Below are 19,436 nucleotides of genomic sequence, written 5' to 3' on the forward strand. Positions count from 1 at the left end.
TTCCTTCCTCTATTTTCACGATGAGGAATGTTTAGCGTCCTCCCTTGGCGGATACCTTAGCAACGTCCTACTGATGATCTAACCATTAGTTTTCCTCGATTTTGAAAAGCATGATGAATGATAAGTAGAAGGGTTATTTAGAAATGCACCCTCTACTTTTGTAAAATATTAGATATACCTCCCTGTATTTTCAAACTAATGACATACCCGACCCTCGTTTTATGTGAGATATTAATTCAAATGACCTAAAAGCCCCCCATCTTCATCCTGTTTTTCTCCCCAAAACTAGTCTCCATAGATTCTAACTTCTTCAACCTTCCTACCTGTAGAAGAAGTATAGACATGGATTTTTGGGTAGAAAACATGCATTTCTACATGGCTTGGTAGACAATGGTAGACAAGGGTAGTCTCTAGCGGGCTTGTTTGTATTATTTCTTTCTCCTTCTCTTGTAGGTTTGCTTTTCTTGGTGTTTGGGGGCTATCTCAGCCTCCTTTTCTCTTTAAATTTATAAAATTTATATTTATCAAAAAAAAAAAAATTGAAAGGATTAAAAAAAAATTACCTTAGAAATTAACAACTTGTACACGAAAGTTTTTTTATCATTTTCTACATTGTCTTCCTCCTTAAGATCCTATCTCGGGCAACCTTGAAATCTCAAGAACAAGATAAGATTTTTGGAGATAGAGAATGATAGAACTTTTGGTAGAAAAATCAAGGATTTTTTAGAATACATGGAAGATGATGCCAAAAAGGTTAAAAATATTTTAACCTAAAGGTCTGCAACACGTTTTAGGAGAAAATTCTGTGGAGGTTGAAGATAAGGATATTTTGGTCATTATACATTAATCATTCAAACAAAACATAGGTCAAAGGAGTCATGCCGTCACTTTGTAAACATAAGAGATATCTCTAATATTGACCAACCATGGTGGGATATGTCTAAATCACCCTAAATATGATGAATAATGTGAAAAATAATAATTGCCTAAATGATTTTAGTCAATTTGGTTAAGTATCGTACTTAACAGAACAAAATTGATTCGATGGATGGTTATAGAACAAAACTTTTTTTTTTGTAACCCTAACACCTTCAATTGCATCTATTAATTTATTTTGTAATGTTCGATAGGTACCTACCAAATCGGATTTGTAATGTTTGATAGGAAGTTTCGTACAATAGGATACTTCTCATATCTTTTAAAAAAAGTTCAGTCTAAACCTACCAAATAATATCTATCAAAAAAATCTATAAGTAGGCTCCCATCAAATCGATTTTGTAATGTTCGGTAGGATATCTATCAAATTGACTAAAACAATTTCGGTCTAAACTATTAAACAAAATCTACCAAAAACCTCCAAGTTCTTCGATTTAAAATAATCGGTTTGAAAGTTTTAATAATGATTTTTCCATCTTCTTTGATGATTTAATGTAAACAAAAAAAAAAGTTAAAAAAAAAAATCAAAGAATTAAGATCTTTAAAAGAAAAAAAAAAAAACTTAAAACCTAATCTCCATTGATTCAAATTCTCACAAAACTCAAAAGAAGAGGAATATGAAGAAAAAGATTGAGATGGAGAAGTAAATGGTTGAGATTAAGAAGGAGAGAATGGATAGAGAAGATGGTAGGAATTTTCATTTGGTAGATAGATAGATGGAGAAGATGGTGGGTGTGTAGAATAATTCGATGAGGGTATTAGTATAATTTAAAAAAAAAAAAAAAAAACTTATGTGGGTGCAGAGAACGTATATAGTGGGCATTAGTAGCATTAAGGCCCCCTACCCCAAAAAATTAAATAAATCAATTAAAAGTAATAATCTCTCACCAACATAGTAACAAAGTTTAGATTCAATAATTATTCCATGGGTTTTCCATTCAATTAATTTGGATAAATTCAAGAAAGTTTTGTAAAAAAATAGGAAAGTTTCGAAGATTATACAAATTATTTCATTGGATTTCTTACCAAAACTTCTCATCTTCAACCTCTTTCTAATTCTTATCTTCTTTCTGATGTTTTAACATTGAAAAACTAAAATTTTGGAGGTGAAGAATAAAAATGTTACCATATTCCATGATTAATTGAGGGATCGTCGATTAATTTGTCAATTCGTTGAACTAATCGGCTAATCCAATGGTATTATTTTTTTATTAACACCTAGTCTCTTTATAAAAAGCCATTTAGGTCTCCTCCTTTGACCAAAAGTCAATACAAGTAAATTGGACTTGAAACCAAGAAGTTGAAGTACCATTGGTATAGGTCAACTAACCCAATTATGGAACCAAGAAATTGTAAAATGCAAGTTTAACCTTTCTCCTTTTGCTAATTTACATTTTGTTTTTTTTTTTTGGATCCCCTTCATTATCACGTGCCTCACAAATCGAATAACTGTTTCTCGCAAATTGAATTGTTAAACTTAACAAATCAAACAACTTCATTCTTTGTTTGAGACAGCTTTTATATATATATATATATAGAATAATTTACCAAAACGGTAGAGTTTTCGAAATTAATTCCAAAAACAGTAAATTTACCATTTTCGGAAGTAATATTTTTTACCAAAACGGTAAAAACAGTAAATTTTTTTTTTTATATATCGAAAATACCCTTTTTTTGTTTACATATATATTTACAATTTTAACCTTAAAAAAATAAAATCCAACTAAAAAGATTCACTCTCTTTCGGTAATCCAACAATCATATGTATTTATAATTTTTTTTTACCGAAATCAATTTTATTTTCGTAATTTTAGTCAAAAAATAAAATAGGGCATTTTCGATAAAAAAAAAATACATTTTACTGTTTTTACCGTTTTGGTAAAAAAAATTAATTTCGAAAATGGTAAATTTACCGTTTTCAGAATTAATTGCTACAGTGTACCGTTTTGGTAAATATTCGAAATGTTGTACATGTTTTGGTAAATCTGCCTATATATATATATATATCAAAAAGAGGAGGAGAATACAAAGGAGGCCGAAAGAGACTCAAGACGAAAGAGTGAAAACAGAGAAGATAAAAAAACAAGATCCTACTAGTTACATAAGCTATTCTATCTAAATACAAAGTCCTCGAAAGAGAACCCGAAGAAGTCCTGCTTAACTTCTCAGAGTCCTTAACATTCAAATAGTACTTTTAGAAAAAATAAACGAATAATCTCTTCCAACCCTTACAAATCAGGTTCGTCCTAAAATAGTGACCCTAAACCTGAATTGGAACGTAACGAGTCGAACCAAGTAACAATGTTGCCAACCATTTGAGACCAACTAGACCCCACCACAGAGTACAACCTAAAGTAATGAGAAATGATGTTGACCCCTCATTCTAGTACCATGACTACTATAATTCAGGACCACCTCATGGAAACAAACAATAGTCTTAATCACAAAACCAAGACTCAAGCACTCTATTTTTTTAAAACAAACACTACTCTACATGGATACAGAACCCGGACTCTGATGATTCAAAACAAAACCCACCACAAAATCGAATCATCACCATTACCCTTTACATTAGAAGATAGTTTATTTACATGCCTTAATATAATTCCTTCACTGCTCTCAAATCAACTATTCTTTGTCCATCTCCCTACCCTTCTCTTCATATTTCACTCTTACAAGGAACCTTATGCTGACCTGCACATTTTTATACCCATAAACGACCAAATTAGTCTGAAATCATCTTTTCTGCATGAACCTGAAATACTCTATTTTACTATAACTGTATCAAACGATCATACCTGTTTTGGATCATAGACGGCATACTCATTGTATTTAAGAGGACCATCATTGTGCCCAGAGGGGATCAAGTGACTAGATGGCACTTTGACGTCATCCTTCCAAACAAAATGCTCTGATTCGTCAGGTTTCTTCCTTCCTAGGCCTTTGACCCCAATCTTCTTCTCTTCAAACGACTTCGTGTCCTTTAACACCAAACTTGTAATATTAGAGAATAAATGCCAACCCAAGAGATAAAAGGCTTAACTTTCCACGCTATTAACACCTAAGTGCTTTGGGTGTATTGGCAATGTTCTTATAAAATATTATCAGAGCCCGGGTTCAAGCAAATCCCAAGGAAATGGCTACCTTGGGGCCTTGAAAGACGGGTACAAAAGTAGATGGGCTTAACAGCCCACACTATCGCCTAGGTGCTTTTGGTATATTGGTTAGGTTCGTATCTCAAGAAATTATGTACATACCTCAGGTGGATTCTTAATCTCAGTGATTTGATCTCCCATAGACACGGTGGCCGCAGCATCAGAAAATACAATTGCCTTTCCAAACTACATGTTAAAAATAAAACCATTACTATCTTTCTATATATATATGAAATTTTTTTCTTGAATCCAACAATGCATGGAACTTCGAAATAATTAGTTGAGTTGAATACCATATAACCGGCTACTGGTAAAGAACATATTGCAGGCAAGAATCCTTTATTCAGGTGCCTTAGAAGATTAGAGCTCCTAGTGCCTGAGAAAAAGTGGAACACATGACATAAGTTACCTTCAACTTCTTAATTACAAGGAAGAAAATAGATTTAAGAGATCAAGTAACTTACCACACCATAAGAGGACCTTGTTGCGTAGGTACTTGATTTCATTGTATGAAGGACATGCATTCCATTCCACAGTGTAGATATTATCGACTGATATGCCATATCTCTGCATATATACAAACACAAATGTAAATTAATTGAAATAATTCAAGTATCCATGGAGGCCACTGAATATTAACTTGATAGTGGAGAGGGAGAGCCTTACAATATGTTCAACTTGGATGGGTTCGTAAGTCTTCTCAAGGTAATCAATGATCATCTTGTAATCATTGGAGTTTTCCTCTACAGGATGGATTGAGCAGCCCAATTTCTCGTATAGAGTGAACAACGGGTCTTCAATGATTGAGCCATTCATGTTCCTAATCAAATGTGAGGCCGTGGTTACAATGTTGTTGCTGTCTGCATGCTCCAATTTGTAGGATATGAATTAATTTTAGAAAAACATCTGCACTTTGTAAAATGGCTAAAATTCAGTTAATACAAACATGGAACCAATAACTTAAGAGGCACATTACATGCTTCTCGAAGATGGTTGAAGTCTCTCAGAGAGTGCAAGCCAACATGGGCTATTCACACATTTTTTTAAAAAGACGATAATAAATAAAAAATAAAGTAACCAGATACGATTTTGAAATATTTGCGTAACCCTCGTCCAATAATTTTTGTGAATCTCCAGAATCCCTATACGACTTCAAAAGTAGAATTACCTTTTACACAAAAAGTCATTCTTTCAGTATCTGAAAAAGGGTATTCAAATAAAATTATAGTACCGACCGTAAAAATTTTACATTTGTGTAAAAAATTATTTTACATAACCTGATAAATTCTAGGCTTTTGTAAATATTTTAAAATTGTATTTTTTTACATAAATTTGCTATAAAGTTTGTACCTTTTTATTATTTTCACCTTCTTAAAACTTAAGATGGCAACACGACGTTCAATCATAGATGATCTAAAATATTTTATAATTCTTTAAAACTAAAACACACAACATTAGTACCAATTTTGTTGTTTTTACTCACATGATCAGCAACTTCTTGGTAGCCTCTGAAGTTGAAAGACCCTGTTGAATGCAGGAGTGTGAACCACTTCTGTTTGAAATCCGACCAAATAGCGTTGAGCTTCTGTCCAATCTCCTTTGTTGATTTCACAGTTTCAATGAATTGTAGAAGAACCTCATCACCTGAAGAGTGTTCCTCTAATTTCTTAGCTCTAGTTGATTGAACAATAGAGAAGTTGAGAATATAAACAGGCAATAAGGAAGAAATCTGATTATGTCACCTTTGCTTACATTTTTTCAAATGGACATTAGAGAGCATCCCCATTCGTAAATCAGGGGAATCCAATCCCATCTCCATCAATGCATATCTGTGTTCAAATTAGTATTTTTAGCAACTCCTTATAACAAAGGAATGGAATTAAACACACAAACACGCGTGCGCACACACACACACACACAAGACAAGCAAAATTCGCGACCCACTTGTAAATTTCCCGACTGCATAAAACCTTAATAAAGTCCGCAACTTGTGGTTCAAGTTTGCAATGTTTGACAGCATTTCCAAGCTGGTGAAGATCAAGACCTCCGTACCGCACATCAACTCCATCATCCTGCACAAAAGCCGAAAATACTATTACAACCCATTAATCAGACAATGGAAGCAAGTTCTAACACAGGTTCTCCAATTCGCTTCCTACTATACCTATACACGAACCAATTTGGTTCCGTTTGAGAAATCCAGTGAACCATGTACCAACACATTGTGAACCCAATCATTGTAGTTTGCTGAATATAATATTCAGGCAAACCGAGCTATGAAATCAATGTACTTGCTTGAGAAATTCACGGTGTTGGATATTTAACATTGAATACAAATCAAAACTTAATTATATTTTTACATTATTTAATATTCTTAGTGTATAATCTCATCTACCCCTAGAGATCCGGATTATCTAGAGTATCGATCAGAGAACCTAAATTTCAACAGAGAGTCTAGACAGAAAAAGAATTGTTAACCAACCAACTACCCCAAAAGACTGATCTGTTGGAGAGGGAGAGAAGTACCAATATAAGAGGGTCATGGGACTTAACTGGTGTCTGACACACCCGAGAGTGGGGGAAAGATACACTCACATGCAGGGGTGGAGCCAGGATTTTCTTTTAGTGGGGGCAAACTTATAGTTAATTGGAGGGGGAGGGGGCAAAAATTGGAGGGAGATGAGGGAGGGAGTGGGGCCAACAGGGTCAAACATGGTATCTTGAATTTAAGCATAAATTCAAGGGTATCTAAAATGCCCAAAAAAGTTGAGTGAGGACAATTGCCCTCAATGTCGCCGTACTAGCTCCGCCCCTGCTCACATGTAAGAAAGCTACTTAATTCTAATTGACAGGAGTAAGGGATTGCACCATGTCAATTGGATAGAACTTCATGGGCTTCTTATCAAACTTTTCTCCCTCTCCCATGGCTCGAACTGATTGCCCGTGAACTGCTGGAAGAGCCGAGCGAACTCCTTCACAGCATTATCGACATTTTCGCATTCAGTTAGTCTTTGTTTTGCTCTGGGTTCATCTCCAAAGGTGCCCCTCTTGTGATACAGATATAAGCGGTTTATGGGTGCCATGATAAGTTGCATTATAGAGTAGCTGTAGTAATTAAAATAAGAAATAAGTCAAGAAATAAAGCTTATATAGTAACAATGTATCAAGCAGACTTAAACTAAAACAAGGAGAATATAGGGAAAATGATATTTATAATACTCATTCCGTCCTATTCTTTCATCGTAAATGGAAAATGCACTGTTGAATAAGATCCCATCCTTCTCCAAGATCTTTCCGCCTTGTTCATCTAATCCGCTGTCTTTGTGGACTCCTTGCTTTCCATAGAGCTTAAGCTTCAAAATACAAGAAGGCTATAAATTAAAAGAAAGAAGTGGGCTAACTCGGTTTTCAATTTTCTCGAAATATTGCAAAAAGGGGATGTACTTCCGCTGAAAATGCCTCTTTACTAGGATCGTGTTCGTCCCATGGAATTCCTTTGCCCTCCACAGAAAGATCTATTACAACATTGTAAGCCTCCATAGGTTGAGATGCTTGTCTTTTAATACTGTCCTTTAACGAAGCTTCTCCCACCACAGGTATGTTTTTCTCCCTATAGCATTTGTTTCCATGGAAAATAAAAAATATCACCAAAAACATTTAAAGAAAAGTTTAACTAAGCAGAATTTTATGTAACGAAAAACCAACATTCAGTCTAAATTTCAACAAAAAGAAAGAAAGAAAAAGAGAGAGTGACAGTTGTACACTAACATTGCTTCCGCAACTTTCTCTGAACCACTACCCTCCCTTTCACCAAGAGATGAAACCACACAAGTCACACCTGCTAAAATGAATCAAAAAAAGAAAAAGAGAAGAAAATGTAAATTTCCCACACGACGAAAGCAACAACAATAACAAGTCAGTATTTCTCTAGTTAAGATATTAATGGGTACTGTGTTCGAAACCTCCCCTCCATGCTTTTCTACCTCTAGTTTCCAGTGATGCTACGTGCATGAATGAATTGTTAACAACTACTTAATAAAAATTAAAAAACAAAACACAGACAGAAGACATCATATCATGATCTTGAACAATGGTGATTACAGATACTCACATTTGTTTGAGAAAGACGACCAGATAGGTAAATTTTCATTCCATTGAAAGGTTTGTCTGCTTGATTCAATGTTCTGTGAGAACGTCCACTAGGATCTTGGTAGCCCTTGACTAGCTGTACAAATTACAAACAACAATAAATTAACCAATCATATTTTGATAGATTTCTAGATTGACCAACCCAAACCATCATTTATAACAATTATATATATTCCTCCACTCTTATGGGTCTAGTTTTCTAGCCCAAGATTTGATAGGGACTGTTACAAGGCTAAATGGTCCGTAATTATTACATTATTTCATCAGACATTCTAACGCCTTCATGAGCAGTTTTTTAAGCTTACATGGATTTTACTGTTGTAATAATGCCTTCATAACCAATTTTTAGACTACGTTATTGCCTAGAATTCCTAGTACATTAATGGAGTTGGTTTATCATCACCATCCTCTCAAAGCTTTATCCCAAAGCTCTGGATTTGACCAAATGGATCTTGTTCCTTCATTCCACTATATCCAAAGCCACGTCTTTCGTCATTAAAAGAATGTTCATATCTACTTTCACCATCTCCATCCATGTTCTTTAGTTTATTTATTTATTTATTTTTATATAACTTTCGAATTTGAATATTTCTTCTAATTAGAATTGTAATCAGCCTTTGTTGAACTTGCCCGCACCAATGTATACTATCAGTTGGTAAATGAGGCCCCCTTTCATGGGCCTGTGTATTGCACCTCTTTTAAGTGCATATCCATGCCTAACTTATTTTAGGCTATCTAGACCAATGGTTGAAAATAAGTAAAAGTTGAGGTGCCAATAAAAGCGTTTTTTTCTTCTTTTTGTGTGTGTGCTAGATTTCTATTTTTTGAGTTCAAGACAATATATGAATCTAATCATAATTGCAAACAACTACTGAAATTGTTTGAACTACAGTTATAATATTTTGTAATGTTGAGATTATAATTTGAGCCAAACCTTTTTAATGTTTGAAGAGTGTGTTTTATTCTTTATTTGGGGCACTATAAATAATTTAAGAAATTGGGGTGTAATGGTTTGGGAATATTTACCTCTGCAGCCGTAGTATTCTTGTTTGGGGTAGGGGTGTTGGTTGACCACTCATCAGGTATTTTAATAGGATCACCTGTCCTGGGTGAGCTCTTTGTGGTAAAGGTGCAACGAGAACAATCACTGTGAGAACCCTTGCAGGAATAGTTGCTGCCAGTGCACTCCAGATTGCCGCTGCAAAGAGGGCATATATCCAATGGTCCATAGAATAACATGTCTTGGCTGCCCACACACCAACCAATAACCAACTCTCAAATCAGGACCCTTAAAATCAACAAAACAATGAATCAAAATAACTTTATATCTGATAGAATCCGTAGTTGTGCTGGAGTAACATTAAAATGTACACCGTGGGGGGGACATTTTTGACGTGGATGCATCTATGGTTCTAACATAAATCCAAGAAATGTCTCCCACGATGTATGTTTTAATGTTACATCAGCATAATCCTTGTTTATATATATATTTATGGGTTTTGTTAACACGCTTAAGTTGCATTAAATACACCTTGAGAATAAGCATTTTGACGGTATTTTTAGTATAAAAAAATTGAGGGCATCTTTGGTAGAAAATTAAATTTTCAAGGTGTATTTAATGCACTTAAGGTGTGCTCGTAGGACACAAGTTAACAAAACCTTTATCTAATCCATAAACATATTGGGTGTGTTATAAGAAAAGATTGGCATGGTCATATAAGTTCTTAAGAAAATCATATGGAATTATGGAAATATTATTATTGCATGCATGCATGCATCTTTATCTTAAGTTATCTAAGATGAGAATGAGATCAATGTGATTATTATCTAACCAAAGGGAGACAACTGAGCTATTGGACCCACAACCATCCTGGCCATTGCTTTCCAGTATCGACTTCATTTGATCGAGTGTGAGACGTTCTTTAAGAGTCTTGCAGAACTCATCAAATTCCGCAGTAACATTGGTTGCAGATTTGCCATTAAAGTGACCAGTACTATCCTGCGTGTCTTCTTCTCTGGACTTGGCTTTCTTAGGACTTTGCTTCGCCTCTTCTTCCTCCTTGAGGATGTTCTCTGCCTTCTGCATCCTTCTTCCCACTTTTTCATTTTCTGTACTATTTGCATGGGCATGTGATGATGATGACCTTGTCTTTGGCAACTTTAATACCTATAGAAAATTAGTTCCTTCAAATACTCAAAAATAAAAGTTTAATAATTTATCAAAAAATAAAAAAATAAAAAAAGTCTAATATTAAATATTGGATTTATTTAGATAATTGTAGGTTTCCTCCCTTGATCATTGACAACAATATATATTATAGGGTCAAGATAGAGGACACAATTTTTATGCAACTATTTTTTTGGGTGGAAGACACCTACGGCTTAGATGGCGTCCATTTTTTCAATGTTTTTCACAACACCACCAGATGCTGTTGGATCTTGTAAAATGGACGACATCCAATCATGTAAAACATGTTGTATGTTGACCGTCCACCGATCTTGACCCATTATTATTATTATTATGATTATTATTAGAGTCAGACTAGCCTAACTATCTTAATCGTGAGCTCACATTGTAGGATTAAAAAAACATGATCTAACGCCACAAAGATGTAGAGGGCAAATTTTAAGAACTTTGAAAAAAAAAAAAAAGAATTCAAAAAACCGCCATATTTTTTTTTTAATTTTTTCTTTACAATATAAGTTTTTCCATGAAGTCTAGACAGTTATGGAGTTGGATTGCCAATGTGGTAATCCATGAGGGCCTAACGACCCTTGTAAGATTTGAAATCTTACTGAAAGAGCATCTCCAAGACTCCAACAATAGTAATTAAAGTAAAGAGCATCCTTTATAATAAAGTAAGTAACAAAATTTATTTTAGCTAATGTAATTAATTTTGATCCCAACTCGAATAGACTCAACACTTTTTTCTCTATTATTAAGATTTAATATTAAGGGGGGCGTTCAAGTGACATAAGTAAAAACAATCATTTTTTAAAATATGGGTTAGAAGTTTTGGATTGAACTGATGTCTTGTAAGGATGATTTCTATGATGAGAAGATCATCCTCACAAAAAATCAGCCCAATCTAAAACTTCTAAATCTATCAAAAGTGATTTAAAATTATTGGTAAAAAATCGACGAATCCACATTCTAAATTACTTTTGATGGAGTTAAAGATTCAGAATGGGCTGATTTTTTGTGAAGATGATATTCTCATCATAGAGATCATCCTCACAAAAAATCAGTTCAATTCAAAACTTCTAACCCCTATTTTGAAAAATGATTATTTTTATAGAAGTCCCTTGAATGCTCTCCTTTATATTATTACTTTACAAACAAATATATGCTAAAATCTACTCAAATCTTACTAAGGCAGTGGGCTCACATTTTGGCATTTAAAAATATGATCCGATGCTACAAGTTTGTAGAGTTCAAAATTCTAAGAACTTTGAAAAACAAAATATTATATTTTCACTGTTTAATTTTTATTTTAAGTTTTGGGAGTTCGGACAATCCATTTTCAATACTTTGAATAGAGTTACAAAAATTTGAATTTTCTTTTTTATGAATTTGAATTTTTTTTTCATAAAATCTAAAAGGATATTGTATTGGATTGACAATGTGGTAATCCATGTGGATCCACCCTTACTAACTTAGAAGACTCGCTACATATAGAGATTCAAAGACTATTCTTAATTTTTTAGATGAGTTGTGTTGGGGTGACACAAAGGGAGACACAAGGGTGACAAAAATTTGTGGTGTCGTGCACATTACCATAAATGTTTTTCTGTGAGATACGCGTAAAAAGCATCTACAATTATGTGCGCGCGCCACCACATCATTTTGCGTCTCCATTTATGTTACAAGAAAATCTATTTCTTTCAAAAAATAAATAAATAAATAAACCCGCAGAACATCCCATGAAGAAAATGAACCAATCTTCATCTTCACCTCTCTTTAATATATAAGAATACCTCTTCTTTTAATAACAAAAGCACAAAAACAAAGAGGGTCAAATGAGAAAATTAAAACCATTAACACCAAAGAGTGCAGACCAATCCTTCTTATATAGATAAAAATTTCTAAGTTTCCTTACATTGTTTTTTTTGCTGGCATTTGTAATTCTGACCTTCCCACACAAGTGCTTAGGTGGTGTTGCATGTTGGACACGTGTTCAAGTAGTATTGGTTTAAGCCTAACGTTTTGACAGCTGGGCTGTCCCATTTGCATGCCAAAATACTATTAAAAAAGTTAAATTTGTCCCGTTTCGATAAACTTAAGCTTGATTGGTGATTTTTTACCATTTGATATAAGTAATTTTCATGCTTTAGATGAATAATTGATTGTGGTAATTTCATGGATTAGAATTTTAGGTGAAAATTATTAATACTTTTAATGTTTAAATAAGAGTCCAATTAATGGTTAGACCAGTTAGTTGGGATGCCAATTTTAGTATTAAATAATGTGATTGGACGTTTAAAGAAATAAAATACATTAATAAATAACAATATTTAATAATAAATGAAGATTAAATATTAAGACAATTAAAGATTGGTGTAATAAGTAAAAGTTGTGGTGTCAATAGTAGTAGTTGCCCATCATCCCAACATTACAAAATATTTTAATACTCGTTCAAACTATTTTAGTAGTTGTTTACAATTATGATTAGGCATATATACAATCTTAAATCCAAAAATAAAAATTTAATAAAAACAATGATAAAAATGATCCTATTTTTCTAAGATATAATTTTATTGGCACCTCAATTTTTACTTATTTTCATTTTTTTTAAATTGGGATGGTAAATAAAAATTGTGGTGCCAACAACAACTCTCTAAATATAACTTTTAAGAAGAGATACCGATCAGTCAGAGTACTTCCGTGATAGGGGGCGAGTAGAGTACTACCTGAACTGAACGTCGGAGGTGCTTCCGCTCCCTTCGCTTCCGTTTCTAAGGTAAGGAAGATTATTGACGGAAATTCTTCTGTGATTCAATGGCAAGGAAACATAGAAACCTACATCGATGTTGCATTGACATAGCCCAGCTTTCAGGCTTTCTGATGTAGATGAAAACATGAGAGATGAATAGTTACAATTAAATAGATATGTAACTATGTGATTTTCAAGTTAGAAACATTGGCACTACGTGGATTGGAGTCACCACCATTCAATTTATAAAAAAAAAAATGTGTGAATAATCGCTTAGATAATAATTTTGAAAATTCGATTTGTTTGGGCATTGTAGTGACTCGAGAAATTGGATAAGATCCCGAATTATTGAAGATATAGGTAAGGACTTGATTAGTGCCACATGGATCAGATTGGATCATATTGCATACCCCCTTTTTTTTATGTTCATATTTTTAAACAAAAAACCCTCTTTTGTAGAAAATGCTAAGAATTCAAAAAAAAAAAAAAAATGCCCCCTCGACCTTAGGCCTTCTTCCTAAGATTGATGGTCTATATCAGATTAAAAATAAATAAAATGGAGAAAAAACTTTTTAAGTCATTTATGATGATTCCCCAAAACACCTAAATCCCACAAAATAGAATCACCACCGTGGGTCACCACCACCTCCCCAAAACAAGAAACCTACTCATCACTCCTTCCCTACATTACAAGATGGAACCACAAAAAAAAAAAAAGAAGAAATGAGTTATTTACACGCTCCAAAAGACACTTAAACCACTGCTCCATAATCAAATCCACCACAATTCTTGTCTCCACATTACCTAATTACCTTTCTCTTAAAACCCTTCTCTTCATACTTAACTTTTACCACAAACCTTTTGCTCACCTGTGCATTTTAGTCCCCATTAAAATTACAAAATTAGTCCCCCGTTGTACCCAAAATTAAAAATACGCTATTCTTGTAATAATTGATATACCTGTTTTGGGTTGTACATGGTGTATTGGTTGTATTGTAGAGGACTGTCATTGTGCCCCGAGGGACCAAGGGGCCATACGGCACTTTAATGCCATCCTTCTAGATGAAATGCTCCGACTCATCTGGTTTCTTCTTTATGAGGGCTTTCACTTCAATCTTCTTCTCTTCCAACAACTTCGTGTCCTATAACAAACAAGAAACTAAGTTTAATTAACAAAAAAAAATGCCTCCATTAACACCAACTATGTAGTCGAGCGATGTTGGATTAATAAAACAACTGAAAGTGTACACATATTATGGTAGCACTTCTAGACCCCAAAAAGAACAACTTGAAAAATAGCCTCACTAAATCTCAACATTGCACTTGTAAATCTTATAGAAGTGCACACGTCCATGCTATATCCCAAATGAGCCCGAGATTACACATGAACTTTTGAGAATTATGAACTTTCCTCGGGTGTGTTTGTAATCTCAGTGATTTGATCTCCCAGAGAAACGACCGCTAGAACCAAGAACCCTTCTGATCTACCGATTGCCGTGAACCCATACCTAGCAACCTCGGCTGCAGCATCAGAACATACAATTGCCTTGCCAAACTACATGTCAAAAATAAAACCATTACGGATATACAGGAAAAAATTTCTTAAAACTTCGAAATAATTAGTCAGAGTTGAATACCATATAACCCGGAACTGGTAAAGAACATATTGTAGGCAAGAAACTTACCACACCATAAGAGGACTTTGTTGGGTAGCTTCTTAATTTCATTATAGGAAGGACATGCACTTGGTTCGACAGCATAGATATGATCAACTGATAAGGCATAACTCTGCATATATAGAGAGAGCAACGTAAATCAACTGAAATAACCCAAATATATAATATGTAGGACATTGAATAGTAACTTGACAAACATGCTGTGGGGAGTCTTACAATATCTTCAACTTGGACGGGTCAGAAGTCTTCTCAAGATAATTCAAGATCAGTTTGTAATCATTGGGTCATCGATGGTTGGACCCGCCATGTCACCAATGAGATGTGAGGCCACGGTTATATCACGGACAATCTCCAATGCAGATGCTGCCTGTATGCTCCAATCAAGTCCGACTTAGCATAATTTGATTTGGATTTGTAAAAAAAATTAGGTGAAAGAAGAAATGGTAACAGTATAAAATGTAGATAAAAAAATAAAGACAGCATGACAGAATTTACGTGGCTCGGCATGATTGCCTACATCCCCAAATTTTTCGGGGAGGGCTCGTGGTGTATAATCCGTTCTATCAATATAATATTTGATTGTTAGGTTCTAATCTGATCAAGACTCTTCAATTCTTGTCTAGTATCCAAACTAGTATTTTGGAAATTGATTTCAGAATCCAAAATTTGAATCAAATTGCTCCCATTTTGGGTATGGTTAAAAATAAATTTAAACCCGAAGGAAGCTATGGTAGGTAGGACACTGACATTGCTTCAACGATTTTCAATGAACCACCTCGCTCTCTTTCACCAGGTGACACCACCAAACAAGTAGCACCTACAAAGATAAATCATAAAATGGCTGCACGTCCACGATGAAAGCAACAACAATTACAACTCAATTTCAATTTTAAGTATGAGAAATGTTCAGCACCAAACATTTTGGCAAAACATTTTTCAAAACATGGGTTAGAAGTTTTGGAATGGGCTGACTTTTGGTGAGGATGATCTCTATGGTGAGGAGATCATTATCACAAAAAATCAGCCCATTCTAAAAGTTCTAATCCCATCAAAAATGGTTTACAAAAATGGACGGTCCACGATTTTTCAACTTGTAAACATGGGGCTAGAAATTTTGAAATGGGCTGATTTTTGGTGAGGATGATCACCTCACCAAAAATCAGCCCATTCCAAAACTTCTAACCCATGTAGGACAAAAATGATTGGCTAAAATGTTGGCCAAAATGTTTGGTGCTGAACGGGACCCTTTAAGTATATATAGGATATTACCAGATACTGAGTTCGAAACCTTCCCTCCATGCTTTTCTATCTCTACTTTCCAGTCGTGCTGCATGAATCATTAACAAGTAATTAATATTCAACAACTTACACATGGTTCGGTTCTAGACCAATAAATTGGACCAAGACCATCAACATCATTTGGATTGTTTGGACCGTTTAAGTGAGCCATCTTGACCAAATGGCTTGATGGAACAATGGACCCCAATTAAATTGGTTCTGTTAGTGACGTCCGTGTGCCAATTGTGACCCATGAATCGGTTCTATTAGTGGTCTAGATGGGAACGAATTTAAGGTTGATATCAAGACTCAGTTTAAATGCCATGAGTTAGGATTAAAGATTCACGTGTGTTCGAGAAAGACTACCCGATAGACAGATTATCATTCCAACGAGTGGCTTGTCCGGTACTTGATTTATTGTGTCCTCTTCTTCAGGATCTAGTGGTCTGATAGGACGACAACTCGGATCTCGGTACTCCTTGATAAACTGTACTAATTACAAGTGTAACAGTCAGAATCAGCCAAACCATACATTTGATTATGTATCCATACATGTTTTAAAAAATATGTTTTTGAATATATATTTATAAGTTTATGATGAAAATGGATAACAGAACCTATTATCATAAGGGTATTTTGAAAGGTGCATTCTTTCAAAAAATAGTTTATTTTTGTACAAGGGTATAAAGGTAAATTTAAATCCGAGCAAATATATTATTTAAAAAAAATGAATTATCCTAGAAATGTTCTCTTGAAATAAGATTTAATTTTGGATAATGACAATATGAGAAGGTAAAATTTTCTACTTGAAAATAAAAATATGGTAATTAAGAATTTTTTTTCAACAAACGTAAATCGATCTATCCAAAGAGTAGGAATCTAGTCAGATGTCCCGTTTGTAATCAAGGTCAGGTGGCACCCCATTTTATGCCACAAGGCATTTTTGGGATCCACTAACCGTATGACATGGTTCATTCCTTGGTGAATCTACGTACTGAAGATATCAGTATTTGATAATCTGTATCCATTGGACACCTGATAGGATTTTTGACAAATATTTGGGGTTTGGAGAGATTCTTCATTCATAGGAAAGTTGACCTTGAATTTCATAGAATCTCGGATGACCAATCGCATAAAACTTGAGGATGGTTTTGAAAATTAGAGATGTCCTCAATAACATGTAGATTGGTGTAATTAGTCAGATTTTGTGAAATTTTGGATTGACTTTTTTTTTTTTTTATAACAAAAAATTTGTCTTGGATTTAACACTAATATTTGACTCGAGGACCACCTTAAACAAATCACCAAGGGCGTGCTCTGCTAATATCGTAAACCCCCCCCCCCCCCCCCCCCCCCCCCCCCCAAAAAAAAAAAAAAAAAAAAAAAAAAAACTTGGGGGTCTTACACGACGCCCCCCCCCCCCCCCCCCCCCCCCACCACCCCAAAAAAAAAAAAAAAAAAAAAAAAAAAACTTGGGGGTCTTACACGACGTGTTATTAGCTTTTTGCATCCTTATGTGAGCCCAGTAAGTGTACAAGTGGCACACAAGTGAGCTCAGCCCTCCATGGAGGCTGGGCAACAGCATTCTTCGAAACCAGTTTGTCTGATTAAAGATTTTAAAACTTGCTAAGATGACTCGAAACCCAAACTATCAATCCGGACTTTAGTAAAAACAATTTTTTTATATTTAATTTTATAATTGGATTTCAAATGAAGATTTTACCATGTGAGTTGTTGTCACTGTGAATCCAACTTAAGAATCAAAATATTTGAGAGATCGATATCACACCTAAGCTTTAGAATGGAGAATCTCAAGAAAATTGGAAGTATCATGTAGTAATGAAGTTCAAATTCGATGGGGTTCAATTCAATTAATTTAAACAATTTTAAAAAAGTTTCAAAGGAAAATTAAAAATTAATATAAAAATGTGAAAAATAAACATTTGAGGGTGAAGGGTAAGAGTGTTATCATATTCTATGATTAATTAATAAATCACTGCTTAATTTGTCAATTTAAACAGTCTTGCGACTCTGTCACGTATCCAAGCATGGTCGGGGGCAGAGCCAAGATTGGGGGGGGGGGGGGTAAAAATTTTGAGGGATTTTTTTGAGTAAAAAGTTAGAAGAAAAAAAGGTATTTAAGTCATTTCTCATTATTCTATTTGGAAAACCTAAGTCAAGGAGACATGTCATCAATTTTGAAACATAGGGTATCACTAATATTCACCGAAATATTCACAATCTGGTTGGGGGTCTGCCTAACCCCCCGTTAATCGACAAAAAAAAAAAATATTCACCGAAATGAATATTCTCTCATACATGAAAGCAAAATGACATTACTATCCTTGACTTCAACTTCAAGCTAAAATCAACTAATTATCTACAACCTCTTGGGAAAAATCTCTTACACTAATCTTCAACCTTAAGATACTCTACCTGAACTCTCGAATCTAAATAATAACATAGGATTTTTTAAGCGAAAGATCATGAGATTTTTTTATGAAAATTTTTAGAATTTCCTACGAGGGAGGGATTAATGCGAGGTTCAAAATAAATGATGAAGATGAGATTAAAATTAAAAAATTTTAATTAAATGTTGGAAATAAGGGTATTTAAGTTATTTTCTATTAGTCTATAAAGAAGAAAAAAAATCGAAGGGGCATGTTATTGTCTAGAGAAAAGATAGGAGATCTCAAATCTTACTTTAAATGTGGTGTCTAAATCACATAAAAATCATGTTTTGAAACACAGGGTTCTCTCTAATATTCATCAAAATTAGAGGGATTTCTAAATCCCACAAAAACATGGGGGAGAGGGAAAAGTTTGAAGGGGTCAATGCATTGGGTAAAACATTGAACGGAAGCTTAGGGGCACCAAGGTCTAGGGTGCAATAGTTTTGAAATGTGGGGGTATCTCAAATAATATTCATTTGTAGAGGGGCTGTTTGAGTCATTCAAAAAGTTCGAGGGGCATGCCTGCGCCCGCCCACTGGGCATAGTTACCGAGGGAATAATAGCTTGTACAGTGAGCCTAATTTTTATGCAATATTAATTTTATGAGTAATTAAAATACATTTTCACATAGTTCAAAATTATTTTAGAGAGCTGTTATTGGCATCCCCACTTTTACTTATTACATCCTAATTTTTTTAAATTATTTATTTATCACCCCAATTAAATATTAAAACACACTTCAAACATTAAAAGGTTTGATTTGAGTAGTTGTTTACAATTATAAATATGCTCATATAAAAGCTTAAACACAAAAAATAGAATATTGAAAAAAAAAGAAAAAAAGATTCTATTGGC

At 34.1% G+C, this 19,436-nt stretch overlaps 1 protein-coding gene and 1 long non-coding RNA gene across 2 annotated transcripts; both read right to left on the minus strand.

Moving 5' to 3' along the window:
• Nucleotides 1–3,275: 3,275 nt before the first annotated feature.
• On the minus strand, nucleotides 3,276–10,748 carry LOC147400050 (protein ADP-ribosyltransferase PARP3-like). Its single transcript, XM_086446579.1, is given in 20 exon segments — nucleotides 3,276–3,630; nucleotides 3,735–3,917; nucleotides 4,194–4,277; nucleotides 4,385–4,467; nucleotides 4,556–4,658; nucleotides 4,758–4,958; nucleotides 5,364–5,378; nucleotides 5,575–5,735; nucleotides 5,844–5,920; nucleotides 6,036–6,163; nucleotides 6,960–6,994; nucleotides 6,997–7,196; nucleotides 7,311–7,444; nucleotides 7,536–7,701; nucleotides 7,860–7,935; nucleotides 8,041–8,092; nucleotides 8,203–8,316; nucleotides 9,267–9,486; nucleotides 10,073–10,407; nucleotides 10,656–10,748. Coding segments are annotated over 20 exon segments (2,526 nt in total). The 3' UTR covers nucleotides 3,276–3,564.
• A 3,028-nt stretch (nucleotides 10,749–13,776) lies between these two features.
• LOC147400051 (uncharacterized) lies at nucleotides 13,777–14,962 on the minus strand. The gene is made up of 3 exons (XR_015179525.1): nucleotides 14,860–14,962; nucleotides 14,135–14,729; nucleotides 13,777–14,043 (listed from the first exon to the last, which is right to left on the minus strand). It is a non-coding gene; the product is annotated as an uncharacterized LOC147400051 (long non-coding RNA).
• Between the last annotated feature and the right edge of the window lie 4,474 nt (nucleotides 14,963–19,436).

This window comes from Akebia trifoliata, chromosome 6 (genome assembly GCF_017979445.1).
Source record: "Akebia trifoliata isolate Shusen 1 chromosome 6, ASM1797944v1, whole genome shotgun sequence".
Lineage (NCBI taxonomy): Eukaryota > Viridiplantae > Streptophyta > Magnoliopsida > Ranunculales > Lardizabalaceae > Akebia > Akebia trifoliata.